We start from the raw sequence: 22,600 nt of genomic DNA on the forward strand, positions 1-22,600 counted from the left end.
TGACCATTACATCAGTGCGGGTCCATCTGCAACAACATCACTTGAAATGCTGGCCTTCCGCTGGTGGCCGGATCTTGCTTATGATTACCGTATAAAAGGTTCTTCATTTCTCAGCCTGTAGCTGCAGAGAGCAACCAAGGAACAAGGCAGTCCGTCCATCCACGATGGGCCTCCAAAGTTTCCTCCAGTATCTCATACAGAGTCCCATCCTCTTCATCTACGAACTCCTCCAATGGGTCCTCGACAAGGTCCTATCACCAACCCCGCCCCCTCCGCGCGCAAACTTGAAGCGACCTAAAATTGCTGTTATTGGAGCTGGTCTCACGGGCGTATCTGCAGCATCCCACATCGTAGGCCATGGCTTCGACTGCCGCATTTTCGAAGCGGGCCCCAAGGAGAATCTGGGTGGAATCTGGAGTGTAAGCCACCCACCGCTTTATCATACCCACAATGCTGAACCCTCTCCAGCGAGTGAACAATACCTCCGGCCTCCAGATCCACTCCATTATGTATAGATTTCATCCTAGTGTCCAATGGAAGAAAGGATACCCCGACCGTAAACAAATCGTTTCGCAGATCACAGACCTCTGGCATCGTTATGGTCTTGAAGACAAAACGACCTTCGACACGCGCATTGAAAAGGTGTACAAAGATCCGCACGGCCGGTGGATCTTGAATGACCCCTCTCTCGGCCGCTTCGACGGTATAATCGCCGCCGTTGGAACATGTGGCGACGCGAAGATGCCCACTCTGCCAGGACAAGAGCACTTCAAGGGCGAGATATGGCACTCATCACAGCTCGACGGCAAATCCGCTAAGGGCAAGACAGTCGCCATCATAGGCGGCGGCGCCTCCGCAGTTGAAGCCCTTGAGTTCGTCGCCCACGAAGAAGCAAAGCACTCATATGTGCTAGCCCGTAGCGAAAAATGGATTATCCCTCGAAACCCGCTCATCAATGGACTTCTCGCCATGAACGTCCTCGGAAGCGAGACGATCTTCTCCTGGATACCAGAGAACATCCTCCGACTCTTCTTCTACCGCGACCTATATGATATCTCGCCACCCCGCAACAGCGGCAAGGGCCTCTTCACCGAAACTCCTATGGTAAACGACGACGTTCTCGACCTAGTCCGCAGCGGCAAAGCATCCTGGCTTCGAGGCGATATTCTCGGATACGACGAATCCGGTTCCGGCATCAAATTCAACAAGCGGTCTCAAGGCGTCCCCAAGAATGGCCCCGGCACCGAAAAGCTCATCGAAGCCGACATTGTCATCATGGCAACAGGCTACAAGCGTCCCTCTCTGAAATTCCTTCCAGAAGAAGTCTTCACCGAGCCCTACGAGCCGCCAAACTGGTACCTGCAAGTCTTTCCTCCGGAACATCCAGATATCTGTTGTAATAACTGCACATATGTGAATGCGATCGGCACAGTGGGAAACTACCACATCGGCATCTACACGCGCTTCCTTCTGATGTACCTCGTGGACCCGCTTGCGCGCCCACGCCCCTGGTGGATGAAGCGCTGGATCGACATGACGCGCTTCATCAAAGCCAAGGCGCCGGGCGGCGCGTTCGAATTCTTCACGTACTCGGAGCTAATCTACTGGTTTGTCTTTACCATTGCGATTAATCCGTTTAGGTGGAAGTGGGCGCTGTTCGTGCTGTGTGGCATAGGAAAGGATCTACCGCTAAAGGTGGTGGAGAGCGAAGACAAAGTGAGGAATGGAATGGGCATGAGGAATGTGTGGGATGACGCGAAGAGTGGGGAGGCACATTGGATTGGGGGAACGAGGAATAGGTAGAGGCAGGATTGAGCGTCCTGGGTATAATGATAGCCACATATGCATAGGCAATGCCGGGATTTGTGTGACAGTTGTTGGACATGACGAGTTTGTATATTCCACTCGGTCAAAATAATCCACTCGGTCAAAATATTCCACTCGGTCAATATATTCCAATCGGTCCATATATTCCAGTCGGTCCTATTTCAGTCGGTCAATACATTCCAAATCGGTCATCAAACATCTAGCTGTCGCCAAAAAAAAAAGCATGAACGTGTCACCCACCAAAAATCAGGAGACTGGTACCTCCACATTGGAACGTGAAAAAGGCTGTCACCAAGATTAATCTTTTCTTATATCCCCATTGCCAAAACAATACTCTTCTATTTCTCGGAGGACAAAAATTCAACAACCATCAAGCCATGCCCACTATCAGAATCGAACTGATGACCTTATCATGTGCTTGGACGGCTACTAGTGATACGCTCTACCACTGAGCCAAGCGGGCTTCAGGTTGTTACTTGCTCACATTGTCACCGTTTAAGGTTATATAGCCGTAGAAAAATAATTCCTATGGAATTTTCGCAGTGCTGTCCAAGAAAAAAAATCAGGGTCCAGTTTTTATCATTGTGGGGTCGCGACGGAAGCGAGCGGATGACACGCCTAGTTTCTCAGGTCGACACTTGTGGAAGGAGACAAGCAACGGGGACTCGTCCCGAAGCTTGCACGGTCTCAAAAGGGAGATGATGTCACACATGGCGTCGGTGATCGCACAAAGCCGCAAGCGTCTCCGGAACTTCAATATATTGGATGCGAAGACCTTGTGGCAGGGATTGGGCGTGATATAAGCGCAAGTTTCCAAGAAGCATGCAAGCCATGAACTTGCGGCTTCCACACTGCTGCTGGTACGGCTGAAGCCCAGACGGGGCGCACGACGGAATCGCATTCACCTCTGGTCTCTAGATCCAAACCTCAATCACCGAACAGGCGAGCAGACAGCGAAACAGCCAGCATGTCCGCAAAGGCCTCCTCAAGCGGCACAACTACTGGCTTCCTCTCGTTCAACTCACGCCCACCACGCCTGTTCATCACAGCATCAAGGGCCCATGCGCCCGAAACCACACTCCTCGCCTGGCAAGCCGAAGGCTTCGAAACGACATACCTCCCTTTCGATGTGTCGCAGCAGCCGACATACATCTCGACCCTCAAGAACCTGCACAAGGACCTACTTCTCGGTGAATATTACGTCATCCTCGCATACGGCGACGCCGCGACCATCGTTTTAAAGACGGCGCAGAAGCCCATGCCGAGATGCTGTGGGGTCATTGCGTTCTATCCCAGCGTGTTGCCGAACGCGGGCCATATGTACCCAAGTCAGCTGCGCGTGCAGATACATGTGAGTGGGCAGCAGAACAGTCCTCGGCCGGAGATGTGCGATTGGTGGTTATACCGGTATGAGAAGTGCAAGATTGGGTTCGCAGAGCCGGACTCGAAGACATATGAGCATGTGGAAGCAGAGCTAGCGTTCAGCCGGGCGTTCGCATGCGCGAGGAAAGCCTTCAAGATAGAGGGAGACATTGAGTCTGTGGCGCAAGCTGCGTGGAACGCGAAGTATGAGGAGCAGGTCCCTGAGCGAGGCAGCATGAGCGTGGTGCAGGGGATGAGTCAGAACAGCGCGAATGTTACTATTGTACCGACGCTGGAGGGCGGCGTGGGGAAGAAGAATTTAGAGGAGTTCTACCGCGAGTTTTTCATCCCGAGTTTGGTGGAGGACTTTGAGATCCGGCTTTTGAGTAGGACGGTTGGTGTGGATCGCGTGGTGGACGAGATGTTCGTGTCGTTTACGCATTCGGATGATGTGGATTGGATATTACCTGGAGTGCCGCCGACGAATAAGCGTGTGGAAATCGCGATGGTCAGTATAGTGGGTGTAAGAGGTGGGAAGCTCGTAAATGAGCACATGTATTGGGATCAGGCCAGTGTGCTGGTGCAGGTTGGACTGCTCGATCCGAAGGTCGTGCCGAAGAACTTGAAGAGTCAGGGACTGAAGAAGCTGCCCGTCGTAGGAGCGGAAGGCGCGAGGCAAGTGGTGCACGTGAAGCAGGAACGATACAATGGGCTACTGAAAGAGCATGGGCTTCTAGATGGGATGGCCGCGTTGAATGTAGACGGCGTCAATGGGGCGTAGGGTTTGAGGTGATGGATTGTTCAAATGTTGGGTAATATTCTATGAGCTTGGATTGCGGCGCGCGAGTGTAGCGTAAGCGTGAACGTTGGCCAGACAATATTAGGCTCAAAGCTTTGAGATTCATAATAGTTTACGGTATCCTGTAATATAATAGGAAGTGTTCGAAATGTAGAAACCTGAATGTCAAACGAGCTTTGACCGGTCTGCAAATTCGACACGAGAGGCGCAAGTAGCAGATTGACTGCGCTTTGTATACTTCATCAACTGTCAACGTCAATAAATTTAGCAGCACCACCCCATGTACCCAGACGTCTAGAAGGGTGTAAGGCGCTGGAGCAGCACTTTGAGTGCTCGACCAGTGTGTCCAGCTTGGACGGGGCTTTTCCAAGGCACCAAGGCGTTCTACATGATTTAGTGTACCAAAGCTTCTTCGCCCCCGTACTTTTACGCTACATGCGACCATATTCTCGCCATGCTCAAATAGTGCTAGGAACGAAGCCGACACTTCGCCGTCGCTCCACCCGACGCAGCCATCTTATCGATTAAATGATGCCACACACCAGCAGGATGCGCCAAATTACGAGCATCACTCCGCCTACCCTTCTCGGATGTGTGGTCCAGTTCTGGGGGCGAATACGATCTCTGCCGCTTGTCCATGAACTGCATGGCGGCGCGGGAATTAACGAAGGCTTTGCCATGAGTGACGCAGCCACTCATATCTGTCAAACCGTGCTGACTGCGTGTTCTCCCGTGTGCGGCTGGGCTGCTGTACGAGTATCGAGCAGGTGGTGTTCTCGTTGTGCGACTCTGAGGCACGGTGCTGGGTTGTGATAAACAGCTGTCGTGCACAACTGGTGCCATTATCGTTCGGCGTGTTTGGCCCCAGCCTCAGCGCGTGGAGCAGAAACACAGTCAATCAGGGGGGTCGTGGTCCGCTCGGGGGTTAGACTGGGCTAAAATAGCAAGGCTCATCTGGCAGCGGGAAATTGGATATCTGAGCGAATCACAGCAGTTTTGTGCCTGAGCCCTGCGTGAATGGCGAAATGATGTGCGGGATGGCACGGGCCACAGGATGGACGAAGCAGTGTGCCTCGCGGCAAGCTGGTTGATTCGTTTGGCCGCTTGCTGTCTGCCGTCGTGGCCGCGTTTCTCAGGCCCTGCTGTTCTCTGCCGCCAGTGCCATTGCCCTCTCACCACCTCTCGCCTCTCTCCGCCTTTCCCGTCACTCCTCACAACACCACGCGACCCGGCTGTCGTTCGCCCTTCGTTCATCGAGCGCAGCCCTCGCAGTCACTCCCTTCACCTTAATACCCACACTCCTTATGTTTAGTGCCTAGTTTGCGCCCACACGCCCGTACATACATAGTACATACACCTACATTCCGCGAGCGCCAACCCCGAATTCTGGACCGCCACATTCCGCAAAGTCTTCCGGCCTCCCTTGGACCTCGCCAACTGCGCCTGTATATATCGACATTCGTCGAATACTGCGAAATAATACACTAATTGTGCGCGCCTTCCCGATTCGATACCGACCATTGTTCGCCAGAAAGACAACCCCTTTGTGGACGACCATCTGCGCCTATTGTTGGATTGAAAGGCAGTCATTGTCAAAATGGTGCACCATCAGCATGGACTAAGGCACCTCGAGCGCCGCCAGCGCCATAACTTTTTCCAAGAGCAGGAAGAGGATGATCCCGTTGAGGAGACAGTATTTGTTACTATGCCAAACACCTTCGCAGCTACCCAGAGCGTAGTCATGGTGACCGTGAGCGAGAGCAACGCTAAGAGCGCCGTTGGGGGCGCGGTACAGCAGACAAGGACTCTTGCAGAGCCTGCTGTTCGCACACGATCAAGTTCATCAGAAGAGGAGGAAACTGCGAAAGCAACACCAACTTCGACGGCCAAGCAGAGCAGCCGCACTGCCGAAGTGACTTCGCATAGCAGTGCCAGTGTCAGCGCCAGCGTCAGCCATGCGCAAACGTCACTGCAGATTGACACGTCTGCTTCGCCAGAGGTCACTGCATCCTCTATCATTGGCACTGTTGCAGCTGGCGTCACTTCAGCAGCCGCCTCGGCCACTTCTTCCGCTGAAGCTGCGTCAAGTGGCATGTCTGCAGGCGCTAAGGCTGGTCTTGCGTTGGGTATCCTCGTCGGTATCGGGGCTCTCTTGGGTGCTATTCTCTTCATCGCTCACCGCAAGAAGAAGGAGAGAGCCGCCGCTGCTTCGCAAGTGGACAACGAGAAAGCCACCTCTATGCGTAACATGCCTCCGCCGCCACTTGCAAAGGAGTCTACTCCCAGCATCAGGACACAAACGAACGCGCCTCGCCTAAGCCTCCGACCCGTCACCCAGTTCGATCCTACGTTCCCGAACCGCAAGAGTGGCGCCAACCTGCTCGGTGCCGCCGCACTTGGAGCTGGAGCTGGCGCAGCCGCCGGTAACCGCTCACCCTCACCAGACCGTCCAGGCAGCTCCTGGGAGCGACTTGGGGCTTCCAATGCCAGTACCGCTCCCGTCAATCCTTTCAACGACCCGCAAGCGCGCTCAAGCAGCCCTCCGCAGGATCCTTTCGGCAACAATGCGGCCATTGAGACTCAACAAGCTTCTGCACCTGCAAGTCCAATGAACTTCAATCACTCCCCAGCCCCAAGCGCGGACTTCGGCAACCCTGCTCCTGCTATTGCCGCCGCTGAGAAGGCACCTGTCACGGCTCCTCTTCCTAGTCCTCCCGCCGTTAAAGCTGATAATGTTCCTCCGAGCCCCGCTTGGACTGACGACATTCCTGCTTCTCCTGGACCTGCTCCCTCTGGACCTTTGCCCGTCGCTGCTGGTGGTGGCGCAACTGCTGGTCCGAATAACGTCCACCGTATCCAGCTTGACTTCAAGCCCTCCATGGGTGATGAACTCGAACTTCGCGCAGGTCAACTGGTTCGCATGCTTCACGAATACGATGATGGCTGGGCGCTGTGTGTCCGTCTAGACCGCTCTCAGCAAGGTGTTGTTCCACGCACATGTCTCTCTAAGCATGCCGTCAAACCCCGTCAAGGACCTCCCCGCAATGGCCCTCAAGGACCCCCTCGCAACACGCGGGGACCGCCACCGAATGGGCCTAACGGCCCTCCCAAGGGCCACGCAGGTGTTCCCCAGCCGCGTCCTCTTTCACCCGCCAGCAACGGACGCTCGTCTCCTCATCCGACCTCTCTTTCTCCTGCCAGCGGCCGCATGTCTCCGGCTCCTCGCTCGGGGAGCCCAGGACCTCGTCAGATGTCACCTCCTCAAGGACGTGGCCGGTCGAACAGCAACGCGCCCTACGCCCAACAACCTCGCTCCATGTCCCCCGGCCCTTACGGCGGAGGACCTCAGATGGCTCCTCCTCCACAAATGGGCCGACCGCGCGCAAACTCTGCGAGCCAGATTAGCCGACGTGGGTCGCCGCCTGGCCCCAGCCCCATGAACCCCAACGTCAACCCCAACGCTCCCATCCAGATGCCGGCCCGGAAGCCCATTCCCGGCCAAGCATTGTAACGTCCTTCATGAGCTACGGCACGGTCATGGCATTTCAATTCCCTTTGTTTCCTTTTTCAAAACACTTACTGTCGGCGAACGGCGGTAATGGTCGTTCTTAGCTTCATACTCATAACTTCTATTCGTGCGGATCGAGCCTCGACTTTGCACCAGCGATGTCGCTGCAGGGAGGCATCTGCTGCTTTGTGCAAGTGTTTATACCCAATCTGAACCATGTTTGATTCGTTGAGCGATGTGTGCCTTCTTCGGAGGGTGCAGGGAGGAGTTGGCGATGCTAGGAATTTATAGAGATGGGTGTGTGTCTAGCACGGTCCAATACTCGAATCAAATGTATCTGAAGAAAAGTCGCAGCCCTGACTAAACCTTTTCATGTGATGCAGGAACAGTCCACCGTGATGCTGGCCTTTGCCGGAATGCCGGAAGCATGCTCCGAGACGTCCCCGGATGCGCGCTATCGATAGTCAGGAACCGCGCCCGCTAGGAGCTGTGGGTGGGTCGATCTCCAGAATGACGCGATGAAACGCTCATTTCCTTACTCATCAACAATATATGCAGTTTTTGAACGCTCAATGGCAAAGTAACATTCGAACTTGACTCCACACTTCGTCGACATATACAGAATGGCCTCCTTCCTACCCCGCGCGGCTCCTTGCGCTCTACGCTTCGCCACCCGCCCGGTGCTCCGCGCTCAGCGCCCAGCAGCTCCCCTCTTCCGCCGCGGATTCGCAACGCCTCCTGTTGCTGAGCAGCCTCGCCTCCGATTAGGCTCCGTAGGCAAGTACCCTCGCCTTGTACAATTCCCATCTAACAGTGATACTGACTTGACCACAGCGCCGAACTTCCAGGCCAAGACTACCCATGGAGACATTGACTTTCACAAGTACATCGAGGGCAGCTGGGCGATTCTGTTCTCGCACCCTGCGGACTTCACGCCCGTGTGTACGACAGAACTGGGTGCTTTTGCGAAGTTGAAGGGGGAGTTTGAGAACAGAGGTGTGAAGATGATCGGGCTGAGCGCAAACGACCTCTCTCAACACGACCAATGGGTCTCCGACATCAACGAAGTGTGCAACACCAACGTCACGTTCCCAATCATTGCCGACGCCGACCGTAAAGTCGCCTACCTCTACGACATGATCTCGCAAGACGACCTGGACAATATCGCAAAGAAGGGCATTGCTTTCACGATTCGCGCGGTATATATCATCGACCCGAGTAAGAAGATCAGATTGACGATGCTGTACCCCGCGAGCACGGGAAGGAATACGAGCGAGGTGCTCAGGGTGATCGATAGTCTGCAGTTGGGTGATAAGAAGGGCGTTGTTACGCCGATTGACTGGACAAGTGGGGACGATGTCATTGTGCCGCCGAGTGTGAGCACGGAGGATGCGAGGAAGAAGTTTGGACAGGACAATGTCCGTGAAGTGAAGCCCTACCTGAGGTTCACGAATGTTGGAAAATAGATCATAGACTGTAACATGCGAATAGACTAAATGTTGTACAACCAGCTAAGGTGCTGAGCTGAGCGAGCCCTTGGTCCGTGGCTTCTCCGCGTGATGCGGCTGATAAAAAGCGGGTTTTAGTTTCGCGGGGCTCCAGTCGGTCGTGTTTTGCCTCGGTTCTTTGCCAGCCGAGCGCCGCCCGACGTCAGGGCCAAGCTCCGGAGACCTGGAGCAAGCAAGCACATGTAAATTGTAAATTTACCTTTGTACCTTGTGCTTTTTCTCTCTTCGATATTCGGGTCGCCTTTCCTGCTTTCTTCCGCTTTGTCTACGTACCCTCGGGGACTGCTGCTGCCATTGTCTATTCACCGCCAGAAGGGAAGGAAGCACGCGCGCAATGTCGAACAAACTCGAGAACCCGCTCAAAGCAGAAAATCTCCCCTCCAAAGAAGAACTGAAGGAGGATGTCAAAGAGGCGACCAAGAAGTCAGCACAGTCGCTGCGCGCTCTCGTCGCAGGTGGCGTTGGCGGCGTCTTTGCCGTCGTCGTGGGGCACCCTTTCGACCTCGTGAAAGTGCGGTTACAAACCGCCGAGAAGGGCGTGTACAGCGGCGCAATGGACGTAGTACGCAGAACGATTGCGAAGGAAGGGCTCGCAAGGGGCTTGTATGCGGGTGTGAGTGCGCCGCTCGTGGGCGTCACGCCGATGTGTAAGATCTCCACCCATCCTCGAAGAGTTATGAAAACTAATAGGGAAGTGCAGTCGCGGTATCCTTCTGGGGCTACGACGTCGGAAAACAACTAGTCTCCAGCTTCTCGAAAGTCGAAAACGGACAGTACAGCGTCGCGCAAGTTTCGGCCGCCGGTTTCTTCTCTGCGATCCCCATGACGATTATCACCGCACCCTTCGAGCGCGTAAAAGTGCTGCTCCAAATCCAGGGCCAGAAACAGCTTGCGCCTGGTGAGAAGCCAAAGTACAGCGGCGGTGTCGATGTCGTGCGCCAGCTGTACAAGGAAGGCGGTATCCGCTCGGTCTTTAGAGGAAGCGCGATGACACTTGCGAGAGATGGACCCGGGTCTGCGTGTTACTTCGCGACGTACGAGGTCGTGAAGAGGAAGTTGACGCCCAAGGATCCGGTTACTGGACAGCCGGGGCAATTGTCGCTTTCTGCGGTTATGGTCGCGGGTGGTTCTGCGGGTATCGCCATGTGGATCCCTGTCTTCCCTATTGACACGATCAAGTCGAGGCTGCAGAGCGCGGAGGGAAGGCCGACTATTGGAGGTACGATAAGAGGGATTTACGCTGCTGGAGGGTACAAGGCTTTCTTCCCGGGCATTGGACCTGCGATGGCAAGAGCAGTGCCAGCGAATGCGGCGACGTTCCTGGGTGTGGAGCTGGCGCAGAAGGCGATGACGAAGATGTTCGACAAGGATGGAGAGTAAACTCCATTGCTTTACTGGTTGTTTGGACGTTCATATGAATTGCATTGCGAAGGTTTGGCAAGCTAGAGCCTGGTCTAAAGTGTATATAGAAGATCAATCTAGCAGCTTGAAGAACAACGCTTATACGGCAGTGATGGGCGAACGCCATAAGTACATAGACAGATGATGGATTACCCCTCTTCCGATAGCGTGCGTCAAGCAGACACACCTGGGGATCTTGTGTGACTTCAATCCGCCTCATCGGTCAAGATAGTTCTTGTGGCCCGAAGCACCAATTTCGCGATCAAATGATGTCGTGCAGCCTGATACCTCTCACCTATCACAGCCCTCTTGGCGGACCTCTTCGTCGAGGCTAAAGATTGTAGTGAACTTTTGCAAGTTTGCCTCCTTGCCTTCTTTCGCCAGCTTCCACACCACACTATGTATGCATTGCGCCTGCTATACCCTATTCGGCGATGCAAGTGCAGCGCGACCCTTGCAGCCTATCGCACGTCTATCTTCATCGCGACCAATGTTGGCACTCTGAAATCTGCGATCTGATGTACCGTGACACTCTGGTCAGTTGTTGAAAGCTTAACAATGATCGGACTAAGCGATTGTCTTTAGGGAACCGCTGCCAAGTATTGAGCGTGGTATCAAGGACGGCACGTATGGTAGCTTCTTTCAACCGGTAATGCAGTCCAAGAATCGCGACATTTGGAGCTTTTGATGTTACTGAGAGGCTGTTAAAGAGCCAATCCGAGCTTTGCTCACGACACCACATATGAATGATTCTCTCTAATCTGCTCGTAAATACTCGTCTTCTAGCTTCGGCCCGCAGCTATCTCTTCCCGCCAACTCGTTTTCGTGGAACTATATGGCTTGTCGCAATATGCTTCCTACACGAGCATGACTGAATCTTCGTTCAATTACACGACCCGGTTGCTATCGAGATCCGCTTTGCAACCCTTCCATCGACTTGGTATTCATTGTTCACCCGATTGCCTGTGTGAGACCGTTGCCGAATATTGCCATATTGCAAGCTCATCTACAACTATTAGTGAGGTAGAGTGTAGCATAAAGAGAATCCTGTAATCATTGCGTACGAAAGCCAGCGACCAAAAGTACGACTAGAAGAGGTGGAAGGCATCAAAATAAGAAAGGGTCTGGACTCTGCTCATAGTCCGTTTGAAGAGATGAGGGCTAGCCGTTTATGGGGCTAGCGGCGATCCGTCGGTGCCGATGCATGAGCGGAATGACGTCAACGGGGGTGTTTTGGTTCCTGCATGTAGTCCGAGGCGGCGAGGTTATTGAAAAACCGGGAAGCGGATCATATCCTTGTACCCGTGCATCTACCCTCGTGCCCTAGTTTCCCTCATCGCGTGTCCTCCTTTCGTCTTGCGTCTGTCACTTCCGTGTTGGTGTTGAGGTTTACTTAGAGCCTATTCTTACTGCATTTTCTACAGGTCTGTCTCCACTCGCTCTACATTTCCAGTCATTGATTGCTGATATTGTGTAGAGGCTTGCAGGATGTACATTAAGGCTTCGCAGCACGCGTTGCTGCTCGCTGCCGCATTCAAAGCGGCGAACGCGGTCGCGATCCCGGATCCTACGGCTGCCCCGGTACCAGTCGAAGCACGCGCCCCTATCACGACGCCAGCACCGATATACTTTGCAGGTGGCCGTAGCTATGTTGTTGACAAGCGCAACATCTTGGACGATATCAAAAACGGCGTAGACAGCGTCGCGGCTTCCTGGGGCAGTGTCCTAGGCACCGACCTGCCCAGCTACTTCACGGAAGGCATCCCCAATTTTTTCCAAGATCTGCCCACCGGTGACCAGGTGAAATCGTCGCTCGGAATTAAAGATGATGATCTTAAAGCGTCGCCGACCGAGGTGCTTAACGTGCCACCGTATGCCAATTGGACTGACCAGGGCTGGAATGTGCGCTTCCACGGAAATGTCTACAAGATGCCGAACATATCACAATCAAAGCTGGATGATCTGGCGAACATATTCTTAATCGATGTCGAACTCAAGGATCTGCCTGAGAGCCAGCAGAATCAGGCGAGAAATCTGACCAAAGAGATCTTTATTGTGCAGCAGGGCGACCAGAACGTCACGCTGCACCTTGAGCCTGCTCCTTCAAATGGTGGTGACGGCGAGCCCGGCGGCAGCAATGCCATTACACCTCCAGGTGGCTCTCAGAACGTCACATTACCCTATGAAACTACCTCTCAGGGTGACTTCGATGTGTTCGTGCCTATCAAAAACGTATCTGGCGGAGGACTACTTGCTGGAAACCAAACCAACAATGTTCAGCGACTCAACGTGTTCGCCAACGGCACACTCACTGGAAATGCCACTGCGTACCTCGTACCGACCGAGGGTATCACGTTTATCTCCGATATCGACGATATTCTTCGCGTTACGAAGATTTACGACCCTAAAGAAGGCTTGCTGAACTCCTTTGCCAGGCCCTTCACCCAGTGGATGAACATGCCTGAGATCTATGCCAATTGGTCGATGAGTCTGCCAAACAGCACGCACTTCCACTATTTGACAACCACCCCAGAGCAAGTCACGCGTAATTATATGGACTTCATCTTCAAGACGTACCCTGGCGGCTCTTTCGATACTCGACCACTGAACTTCTCCGACGTCAGTGCTACCTTGTCGATCCGCAAATACCTACTTGACAGGGTCTTCGAGACCTTCCCAAAGCGAAAATTCGTGCTTGTTGCCGACACCTCCAACTCGGACGTCATGAAAGCCTACCCGCAACTCGCGCACGATCATCCAAACCAAGTGCAGTGCATCTTGCTGCGTAATACCTCGTCGACCGATGACAGCGACTGGTTCCCGTACGACACTTCTGGCTTTGAGGGCCTCAATAACAAGAGTTACATGTTCTTCAATGTTCCGGACGATCTGCGTGGCCTCGACATCGCCAATGGGCAATGTTTGAACGAAACTATCCGCCAGAACGTCACTTTTGCGCGCCAAGATGAGGTTCTGGGCATCCATGGTGCAGGCACTTCGTTGACGGGCAGTGCGACGATTAGCCTGGTCGTCGCTTTGTTTGCTACCGTTTTCATGGTTTTGTAAGTAGCGCCACTGTACCTCGTCCGAAGATTTGGTACTTTGTGTTACTTAGGCGGGGCAATGCATTACCTAAATCTTTGATCTGAGACTGTGTCTATGGCTCGCAAGGGTGCACGATAACGACCAAATCATCAAACGGCATTATATTCTTGCGGCGTTTTGGGGAAAGGTTATCTGGATATGGGGCATTGGGAAGAAGACGTTGATTGGAACGCTTGGATGTGTACATGATCTGCCATTTCAGCGGCACTGGTTCTAAGCATAGTTTTGTCTTCCTGTAAATACGGCATGTCCATTTGAATATCCAACATCTGCATCCTTTGTACCTCCGCGACCACGGTACGACTTTGTGTTCCACAGCACCTGATTACCGAACGGTGAGCATGCGGAATGTGAGTCCTCGACCCCACAACGCTACTCTACCATTGACAGCATTCCACAGACGTAGGCGGCCATTTCCGCTAATTTCAGGTACATGCCTGCTTTGTTATGGTTTACTAATTAATCGACCACCTGATGATCGCAGCCACCGCCGACAAGGTACAATCTGAATCGCTTTGTCCATCTGCACCTGGCGTGTCTCAAACTTTGTTTCCCAATCACCGCCATCAACACTATTGAGTAGCCGCGATTCGGATAATTCAATAACCCACTAGGAGTCCTGAGCCATCCGCGAGTGTGGGGCTCGGCGAGTGGTCCTTCAACAAGAGCTTGGTCATTCGATATCGAGAAAGATCAAACCACTTGGTGCTCGTCTATGGACATAAGAGGTATGGCGGACACACCTCCGTTGCCAAAGGTTCCTAGCGGACTACAGCAACATCCTGTCCCGCCACTTCCTTCCACGCCCCTTAGTCCGCCTCCAGGATTACTCCTCAGTCATCCGCCATCCCTACATCTTTCATCCAGTCCAGCATCATCGCCGCGCATTGTCGGGTCTCCGCCTAGACGAACGCATTCGATACACCCCGAAACTGGCAGCCTCATGGCAGCAGGCGATCAGCCAGGAGCCGACTTTCTCGAGCTTACCAGCGACGATGGTTCCGAATGGGAAGACGACAATGGGACGCGAAATTTCAGTGATATTGAAGGAATGGGTAACAGAGCATCAGCTCCGACACTTCAAAGCACCAGAAGTGAAGACTGGGAGGAGGAAAGAGGGAGAACGAGACCGAATGAGTACCTCACGGCGCTTCCGCCTTTCAACCAGATCCCTGCGCACGACTCTGTGACAGACGACTCCACTGCTCCAACGCGAAGACTACCGGGTCAGGCGCGGCAGATGAGCTTTAAGAGATATAGTCGGGTCAACCTGGTGCATAACCGTAGCTCACCACGCTCCAGCATCCTCAGCAATGCTTCATCGGATGTTATGCCACGGCCGCTCAATGTATCGCGTACTGTGTCGCAGAACCTCGAGGAGGAAATCTTGCTCCGGGTCTCTAGTGACACACAAAGGCACCACCAAAGGATCACGTCGGAAACAGAAAGCATACGCATGAACGCTTTCCTTAACGCACACTACGCGACTTTGCAGGCCATAGATTCGCGGCCGAACTCACCTCCCGCGCCGCAGTCCTCCTTGCCAGATCCATCAAGACAAAGAAGTTTTTCGGAGCAGCGGCACATCAAACTGCTCGCCCCCATCCAGACAAAAGGAGATCCAGACCGGCCACCACATTTACCAGCCCACTTCATCAAAACACCATACCCCTTTAGCCCCAAGAAAGAGTTCCCCCCACCGAAGACCCGGCCCCGCACCGCAGACCTATACATCACGCCCCTGGACGACTCCACTAAGAAAGGCATCCACGTGCTAGGCATGGCCCACGACTCCGCATACGACCCTCGCAACCGACTCGAGCGCAACATCTCCGCACAAGGCCTCATCCGCACCCCACCCGACGCCCCTACAAAACATGAACGCTGGAATTCTGCGCGCAGCACAAACAGCGCAAGGGAAAGCATCGTCTGGCTCAGTCTCCGGCGCAACAGACACCGCGTCGCCGACCGCCTCGAGCAACTCACCATCCCAAGCTCCCTCGTCACCACACCGCAGCCCAGCCCAACATTTAAGCCTAAGCTAAGACACCTAGCCGCAGATTTCGACGACATGCACTTCGCGGGCGAACTCCGCGCTGCGTATCGTAAACTTGCCGGCCCGTGGGTCCTACGCGCCCTCAGCGCACGAAAACTACGATATATCCGCCTCTCCCAAATCAGCGCGTGGAGCGGATCATACACCCCGCTTGGGCTGCACGAAGAAGCGGACATGCTTCTCGCGGCGAGAGGAGGCCTTGCAACGCTCAGCCATCCGGGCGCGCCCTTCACGGAGCATGCGCTGCTGGATTTATATCGCAACCCAATATCGGGGGACGCGAGGTATACGTGGGTGCACTGGGCGAGGAGAGTTGCTGCGAGTAATCGTAGACAACGGCATTCTCATGAACGAGCGAGGTCGGATGGGGAGGAGGATCCGAGTAGGGAGGTTACGACGATACAGTTTGTGCATGCGTTTTCGCCGTTTAAGATATTGACTGTGATGGTGGTCATGCTGACGCTTGCTGTGGCGGCTGCGGTGCTGTATACTTTTCTGGGTCAGACGACAAGGGAGCGAGCGGAGAAGGTCACGCCGGGTATGCTGATTGGATTGTTCGCAGTGGGCGTGGAAGGGGTGGTTTTTTCGGCTTGGGTCGTGGGAAGTTGGATGTGGTTGTAGCGATGTATGAGTACGTGGATGCCATCGTTTTTTTCGTTGTGAATAGGGACTTTGAATGAAGGCACGTTTTTCATGAAACTAAGTCTATCGGACGACGACAGATCGATGTGAGGAATTTCGCATACTTACCTCGTTGAGTGCCGAGTAGCTCTTGGGTTGAAAGTCGTAAAAGACCTTCAAAAAGTCGGGAAGCACGGTATCGTGCCTTCGACTGACTGATAAACGACTCGGTGGACAATGCATGTTGAAAAAAGAGCAAGTCAGCTTGCAAATGAGAGAAATCCAAGAAGAAAGTCTGATTGGGTCTCCTAACAGGGTTGGGATGTTGCTTACATCCGTAAAAAATGTCATCCTTCCCTATAGTAATTAATGTTTCGCAAAGACCGGCGCTCCGTGTTGCCGATGCAGGTCCGATTCTATTTCGTGAGGCAGCAGCGTTCCGGTCAGTTCACGCCAACCAAAGCAATACTTTGCGACTTTAGGCTCACAAATACACTCCTAGATTCCTGCATACTTCCCTATGGCGGCACCACGTACAACCCGCCGTGCCAACTGAATAAAGATAATTTGAAAGCATCCACTCATTTTCCCACGACTCCCTCGAACATTTCAAAAGATGGGCATATTTGGCTCTACCGAAAGGCCCCCACCTTCGTCGCCCCCAGATCCTTCCAAGCTTGCTTTGAGGCCTGAGGAAAATAAAAGCCTTACTCTTCCCGATGGCCGTAGCCTTGGTTTTGCGACATACGGCTCGACAAGCCCTTCAGATCCAGCCATTTTTTTGTTTCATGGCATGCCTGGATGTCGACTCGTAGGCCGAAGTTGGAACAAGCTCTGCAAAGACATCGGCGCCCGCCTAATCACCATCGACCGCCCCGGTAACGGTCTATCTACGTTAGCTAATCGGAGTTTGCAAGAATGGCCTGAAGACGTCCTAAGCGTGGCGGACCACCTTAACATCAGTCGTTTCAGTATCGTAGGCGGTAGTGCAGGAGGCCCTTTCGCGCTGGCATGCGCGCGTTTCATTCCTAAAGAACGACTGCGAGGCACTACCGTGGTGTGTGGTATTGCGCCGATCGAAGCTTTCTTAGACACAACGCCCTACCTATCCTGGCGTTTGGGAGGCTTCACGCCTTGGGCCGTCAAGCTCGCTGCGCGATATATGATCCTACCATCTCTTCTTTCGCCGTATCGCGACCTGGATCCGTCACGGCTCAAACGTACGCTAGAGGATCAGTGCCAAACACCGGAAGAGAAAGAGTTCCTAAAACCGGATCCGAGTAGAGAGACGGACCTCGATGATGCGGTGGCAGGGCTTCTGGAAACTTTCAAACAGGGAAAGGGAGGCTTCATTCAAGATGGGAGCATCACCTGTCGAGATTGGGGATTTGATTTGAAAGATATCGACAGTGAAAAAGTATGGCTGTGGCATGGGGACAAGGATCCCGTCGCGCCCGTTGCCACAGCAAGATGGATCGATGAGCGGTTGGGTGGTGGGAGGCTGAAAGTACTGGAAGGAGGAACGCACTCCACAATATGGAAACATCATGAGAAAGATATATTCCAGCAAAGCGCCGAGGCATAGGCGTGAGCGGTTGGGTTGACGTCTGAGGTTTGCGTGCAAGTTTCGCTCGTGATCTGCATATTATTGCGCGGTTGCTATACCATGTCCACATCCGTTGGATATCGGATGACGGATGATATAGGATCTCCACTTCAGCTTTTCTCTCTTCATGTCTGGTTTTTCTTTCCAGAGTAATAGTGCTGTCCGTCCTCCAGCAACCTAGTCGATTCTCGTCCACGTGACTTTCACAAGTGAAAGGCGCTGGGCACAAGCCGTTGAGCAAAGGAAACACAGCCCCACCCTTCGTACTTCGCATTCCATCCTCGTAGAGACATCGCCGAACACCAACTGCACGCTAGTCAAACCAGGAGACATGTACGACTGGCAAGCCTTGCTACAAGCTTACCCGTGGCCTTCTCCTGCGCGAGCCAATCAAAGTCCTCGTGAATGTGGCCAGTCCGCTTGGCAGAGGCTTGGTGCACGGAAAGCAGCCTTGCAGCCTTGCCATGATTCGCTGAGCAAATGAGGATACGAGGGGGCTGCAACGCAGCACCGGTGACAAAAGCATAAAAATAGTCGACAATGTTAGGCGCGCGAGTGATTATAATACGAGATGAGTCTGCTGTGAACAAGCGCTTTTTGGTTCATTTCGCATTTTGCTTTGACTTTGACGACCTCGTGAATTTTGAGGAGCGCCTCATCGAACACCGGCTTCTCGGTCACAAGACCAGACGACAAAGTTGTTATACTGTTATGGCTCCAAGACGCGGCGGCAGTAGTTTCGGTGGAAGCAGTGGAGGTAGTAGCAATGGGGCCTGTCCAGGCTTCCTCTCCGACGGCTATTACCTCTGGACACCCATCGCGTACTTCGTTGCGTACTGTCTGTTTTTCGTCTTCACCTTCGGCGTCCTAATTTACACCTGTTGCGTCCGCAAAAGATCAAATAAGCTGATACGGATGCTTTTTGTCGTACTTGTGTTCATGAGCATGTAAGTTGCGCACCCATGCGTGCCATCTACAACACGGGTGGCTGACGAAGTACAGTGGTTGGGCACTTACTATTCTCGGCACTGTTCTCCGCGAATGCTGGGTTCTCCCAACCTTATACGACTACTACGATTTTGTAATCGTGTTCAGTATATTCTTCAACATCGGCCAGTGGATCCTGCTATTCATCGTTGTCTGGGGAGTCAACCGACTGCTCAGTCAGCGCCTCGACTCGAGCCAGGGCATTGTAAAAGTCGCTACGCTCGCTATTGTTGGAGTCATGGCGGCTCTAACAGCGGGATATACGGGCCTCAACTGTTACAACACTTGGCAGGCCATGGCCCGTGGTACGTCCGGATACCGGTACGTGGTCAATTACAAAACGTACTATGACGCAGAGAAGTTTGCTGTTGCATACGATGTTCTCTACATATTGAGCGTGGTTGCTGGGGGTGCTATTTCCATGGCACTGCTCATGAAGTTACGATCCAAAGGCATCGCTATCAACGTAAGTCACCCTTCTAACCACAATCATGGTGTTCGCGTACTTACTTAGATAGGACGTTATCAAAAGAATAGTTGCACTCACCCTTTGCATGGTGCTGTCGAATATATTCATCCTCGTTGTCGATGCTCGTAGCCTCGAAAAAAAGTACCTGGACATGGATGTAAACTGTGCGATGTATTATCTCAACGGATTCTTTCAGATATTCTCATATTTTGCCATCATCAGCTTGTGCAAGTCAAACTTTTGGAAGGAGAGCGCGACGCAGACGGCATATAACACCACTGGATATGATCAACCAGCGTATGCTCCAGTGCAGCCTCCGCCGCAACAGCAGTTTTACCACGCAGGCCCAATGGTAGTACCAGTAGCAGCCCGATCATAGTGGCTTACCCGCTTCTGTAATTGGCAACGGCCACATGGTGCAGGTCGAATAAGGGACCCCGTAGAAGGAACCATTGATCGATTTTGTTTGTCTCTGTTTAGCGTTTGATATGGAAATACCAGTGGGTGCTTGGACTAGGAATGGAGCTTTGGGATCTTCTTGCTGGAAATTGTAGGATAGTTATGTAAGCATTATGTAGAACGAAGACTTACGCTCGAATCATCAAGCATGAATAAATGGAATCCTCTTACGCTGGTCCGTCTCAATCATCTGCGAATATGGGGAAACACAGCATGGTATAAACAGGAAAACTGAGCTTGCTTCAGGAACCACTGTACCTAATTTACTTCTCATCATCGGCCACTCCTCTTTCTCCCAATATAAAAAGATTGGCCCGGTGCACCATCACTACTGTCCCCTTCGTTCCTTCGATGTTCCGCCACCAATCTGTGAAGCAGACTCAGATGGCGATATTGAAGCCGTCGTAATACCATCATCCTCATCTTCATCTATTTCACGCCTGATACCCAACCGATTCCACTGTGCCTGCAATTCGCTAGCAAAATCACCTTGCGGTGCTTTCTTCGATGCAGACCGCGCATGAGGTATCTGATTGCCAGGAGACGCTCCTGAAAATCCACTAGCTGACGATCGGGAAGAAGGTGCAGCAGGTGTGGCGGGCCCTGCAAGTCGCGTTGGTGCTTGTGGGGCTCGAGGGATCGATGCAGCGGTCGCGGACAACGGATGCTCGGCAGGTAGCTTTTGCGATTCATGGATGGGTTGACGACGGCTGCCGATGAAGTGGTGGCCGTAGCTCTGTTCTTTTGGTGGCTGAGAGTAGTCGATCGGTGGAGGTGGTGGAGGTGACGGAATGGCAGCAACTGGTGCTGCCGGCGGCGGCGGAGGAGGAGGTGGTGGTGGAGGTGATGGCAAGGTCTCTTCGACAGTAGTCACAGTCGTGTAGGTGGTCGTGGTATGAGTTATCGTAGTATATGATTCGTTGGTTTCCTGGACCACTACATCAGCAGCTGCTATACCATGCGTCGAACGCACAAAGATTGCCAGTACAGCAGTTGCTCTCATGCGCAAAGAGCGTACTCGTACATAGCTTGACCTACCTGGATGTCGTTTTCACCACGCCATAATGCTTCAGAGTCTTCCTTAACCCGTCTTAAATGAGCCTCATGTGCTTCCGCGATCTGACGTTGCTCTTCTTTCTCTACAAGCTTGGCTTTTTCCAAGTCCCTTCGCAGCATTTCTTCATCATACTCTCGCTCGAGCCGCGCTCGCTCTTTTTCCTGATCTCTTTTCATGCGCGCACGCTGCTCTTCCTGTTCTCTTAGAAGGCGTGCACGTTCCAAACGATGACATCGAGGACAAAGACCTGTCACATTCTCACTACGGATACTGCAGTCCTTCCGCTTTTTCACAGCAGGATTATCGATATCGCAGTGTGTCCCTGTCTTTTCCCATAGTGAGCACCCCTTGACATTGTCATCAGTCTTATGGTCGCACTCGAAGAACTTGATGGTGTAGTGACACATGGTAGGGTCCGTTGCTGGGTGTTTAGGCAGTTGTCGTTGGAGAGGGTTGTAGATGAAGTACGGTGTAGGGTTGATAAAGTAGTTCGAATTGGGAACGTACATCCTCCAGCAGATATGCAGCACTTATAGCTATGTGGCGACACTGGTGACAGTACCGGTGATGGATTCTGCGAAGTGTGCAGTGTTTTGGGCGTTGTGTGCACTGGTTTTTGGGGTTTCGGTCTCCAAAAGCCTTCAAGGAAGATGGACAAAAGCGATGAAGTGTCATCGCCCCAATGTGACAGGGCAAACAGAGCCCACAGTGGCAATCCATGTGAATGGTGAAGCTTGACTGTGATAGCCGTCCAACTGGAGAACATTGCTACTCGGTGGTTTGAACCAATCAAATCAAAACTAGAATGGGATCCCCTAGCATTTGAACTATATCCCGCCTAAGTGATGAATTTAAACTAGATATGCTTGTGCACAGTGTTTCTATTGACTTGAAACAATCATACTGTTGCACGGCAGACTATTTCCGCTCCGCACTGACTCGGGCACTGCGTTGCGAGATGCATGTATGCAGTGTCAGCGCCTCACATATTTTGCGCATTTTACGTGAGCCGGGAGATGATTAGCCACCTTCGCGCTTTGACGTTCACTCCAACCCTGGTTCATTCTTAAATCTTCTCTACGCGCCCTCTGAACTACGCCGTATCGCCACAACCCCGTCGAGAAATACTGTTTCGAAGATAAACCTCCTGTGGCGCATTTCCTATGGCAGAATCGTTAATAACCTCATGTCTGCGTTTGTGCCACCAAAAAGTCCAGCGCAAAAGCGACAGACAGAATTTGTCTAGATTTGCATTGGATTTTGTAGATTGGGTCACTCAAAAACTTACAGCATGTTGCGCAAGGCTGAAACCGTGGCTGTACACCCGGCGGCTGCAGGGTTGGCTTTGCGCATACATAACATCAGCAGCCCGCCTCCGATCCCCTAACACCAATGTACACCCGGCTCTCATCGATCACGTTGAGCGACAAGACGCACCAAGATGAGTAGTGACTTCCAGACTCTATCTTTCGACGACCAGGTCTATACCGGCTTTTGGATCAATCGTGTGAAAGGTTCTACATACGGTGCAACACTGACACTCAATCGACAAGCTGGAAACTTCTTGATCGCATTTCTGGCTCTTTATGTAGGAGCTACCGGGCAGAGCTTCTGGACAATTTCGCGCTTTCTGCTGCACAAGTACCTTTCTTCCCAGTCTCAATCTGATGGTGTCTATCATCAGCACCAAGCGATACTACGCAACTCGAAAACAGCACCAGATGCCGCGCAGGAAACCTTGGTGCTCATGATTGCCTGGAGAAATCGGACTCAGAGACTTTTGTCGCGTCTTCTACCTATCTGGACACTTGCATGTCTGATCTCGGCAGGCTTTG

The 22,600-nt window shown here is 52.8% G+C and overlaps 9 protein-coding genes and 1 non-coding gene across 10 annotated transcripts; 9 read left to right on the plus strand and 1 right to left on the minus strand.

Moving 5' to 3' along the window:
• Nucleotides 1-164: 164 nt before the first annotated feature.
• On the plus strand, nucleotides 165-1,803 carry N0V89_011114 (uncharacterized protein; the record flags this gene model as incomplete). The annotated part of the gene is made up of 2 exons (XM_056219849.1): nucleotides 165-419; nucleotides 469-1,803. 2 exons carry the CDS (start codon nucleotides 165-167, stop codon nucleotides 1,801-1,803), a joined length of 1,590 nt encoding a protein of 529 aa, XP_056066976.1.
• Nucleotides 1,804-2,205: 402 nt separating this feature from the next.
• On the minus strand, nucleotides 2,206-2,290 carry N0V89_011115. The gene has a single exon. It is a non-coding gene; the product is annotated as a tRNA-Thr (tRNA).
• A 504-nt stretch (nucleotides 2,291-2,794) lies between these two features.
• N0V89_011116 (uncharacterized protein) lies at nucleotides 2,795-3,970 on the plus strand (the record flags this gene model as incomplete). Its single annotated transcript, XM_056219850.1, has 1 exon — nucleotides 2,795-3,970. One exon carries the CDS (start codon nucleotides 2,795-2,797, stop codon nucleotides 3,968-3,970), a length of 1,176 nt encoding a protein of 391 aa, XP_056066977.1.
• Nucleotides 3,971-5,585: 1,615 nt separating this feature from the next.
• N0V89_011117 (uncharacterized protein) lies at nucleotides 5,586-7,499 on the plus strand (the record flags this gene model as incomplete). Its single annotated transcript, XM_056219851.1, has 1 exon — nucleotides 5,586-7,499. One exon carries the CDS (start codon nucleotides 5,586-5,588, stop codon nucleotides 7,497-7,499), a length of 1,914 nt encoding a protein of 637 aa, XP_056066978.1.
• A 620-nt stretch (nucleotides 7,500-8,119) lies between these two features.
• On the plus strand, nucleotides 8,120-8,962 carry N0V89_011118 (uncharacterized protein; the record flags this gene model as incomplete). The annotated part of the gene is made up of 2 exons (XM_056219852.1): nucleotides 8,120-8,273; nucleotides 8,331-8,962. 2 exons carry the CDS (start codon nucleotides 8,120-8,122, stop codon nucleotides 8,960-8,962), a joined length of 786 nt encoding a protein of 261 aa, XP_056066979.1.
• Nucleotides 8,963-9,338: 376 nt separating this feature from the next.
• CRC1 (carnitine transporter) lies at nucleotides 9,339-10,384 on the plus strand (the record flags this gene model as incomplete). Its single annotated transcript, XM_056219853.1, has 2 exons — nucleotides 9,339-9,651; nucleotides 9,705-10,384. The coding sequence occupies 2 exons, from the start codon at nucleotides 9,339-9,341 to the stop codon at nucleotides 10,382-10,384; spliced, it is 993 nt and encodes a 330-aa protein (XP_056066980.1).
• Nucleotides 10,385-11,893: 1,509 nt separating this feature from the next.
• On the plus strand, nucleotides 11,894-13,471 carry N0V89_011120 (uncharacterized protein; the record flags this gene model as incomplete). Its single annotated transcript, XM_056219854.1, has 1 exon — nucleotides 11,894-13,471. The coding sequence occupies one exon, from the start codon at nucleotides 11,894-11,896 to the stop codon at nucleotides 13,469-13,471; it is 1,578 nt and encodes a 525-aa protein (XP_056066981.1).
• A 982-nt stretch (nucleotides 13,472-14,453) lies between these two features.
• Nucleotides 14,454-16,187, plus strand: N0V89_011121 (uncharacterized protein; the record flags this gene model as incomplete). The annotated part of the gene is made up of 1 exon (XM_056219855.1): nucleotides 14,454-16,187. One exon carries the CDS (start codon nucleotides 14,454-14,456, stop codon nucleotides 16,185-16,187), a length of 1,734 nt encoding a protein of 577 aa, XP_056066982.1.
• A 616-nt stretch (nucleotides 16,188-16,803) lies between these two features.
• Nucleotides 16,804-17,772, plus strand: N0V89_011122 (uncharacterized protein; the record flags this gene model as incomplete). The annotated part of the gene is made up of 1 exon (XM_056219856.1): nucleotides 16,804-17,772. The coding sequence occupies one exon, from the start codon at nucleotides 16,804-16,806 to the stop codon at nucleotides 17,770-17,772; it is 969 nt and encodes a 322-aa protein (XP_056066983.1).
• A 960-nt stretch (nucleotides 17,773-18,732) lies between these two features.
• On the plus strand, nucleotides 18,733-19,628 carry N0V89_011123 (uncharacterized protein; the record flags this gene model as incomplete). Its single annotated transcript, XM_056219857.1, has 3 exons — nucleotides 18,733-18,740; nucleotides 18,796-19,246; nucleotides 19,299-19,628. The coding sequence occupies 3 exons, from the start codon at nucleotides 18,733-18,735 to the stop codon at nucleotides 19,626-19,628; spliced, it is 789 nt and encodes a 262-aa protein (XP_056066984.1).
• Nucleotides 19,629-22,600: the final 2,972 nt, after the last annotated feature.

The sequence above is a fragment of the Didymosphaeria variabile genome, assembly GCF_027946475.1.
Source record: "Didymosphaeria variabile strain IMI 356815 chromosome Unknown scaffold_8, whole genome shotgun sequence".
Lineage (NCBI taxonomy): Eukaryota > Fungi > Ascomycota > Dothideomycetes > Pleosporales > Didymosphaeriaceae > Didymosphaeria > Didymosphaeria variabile.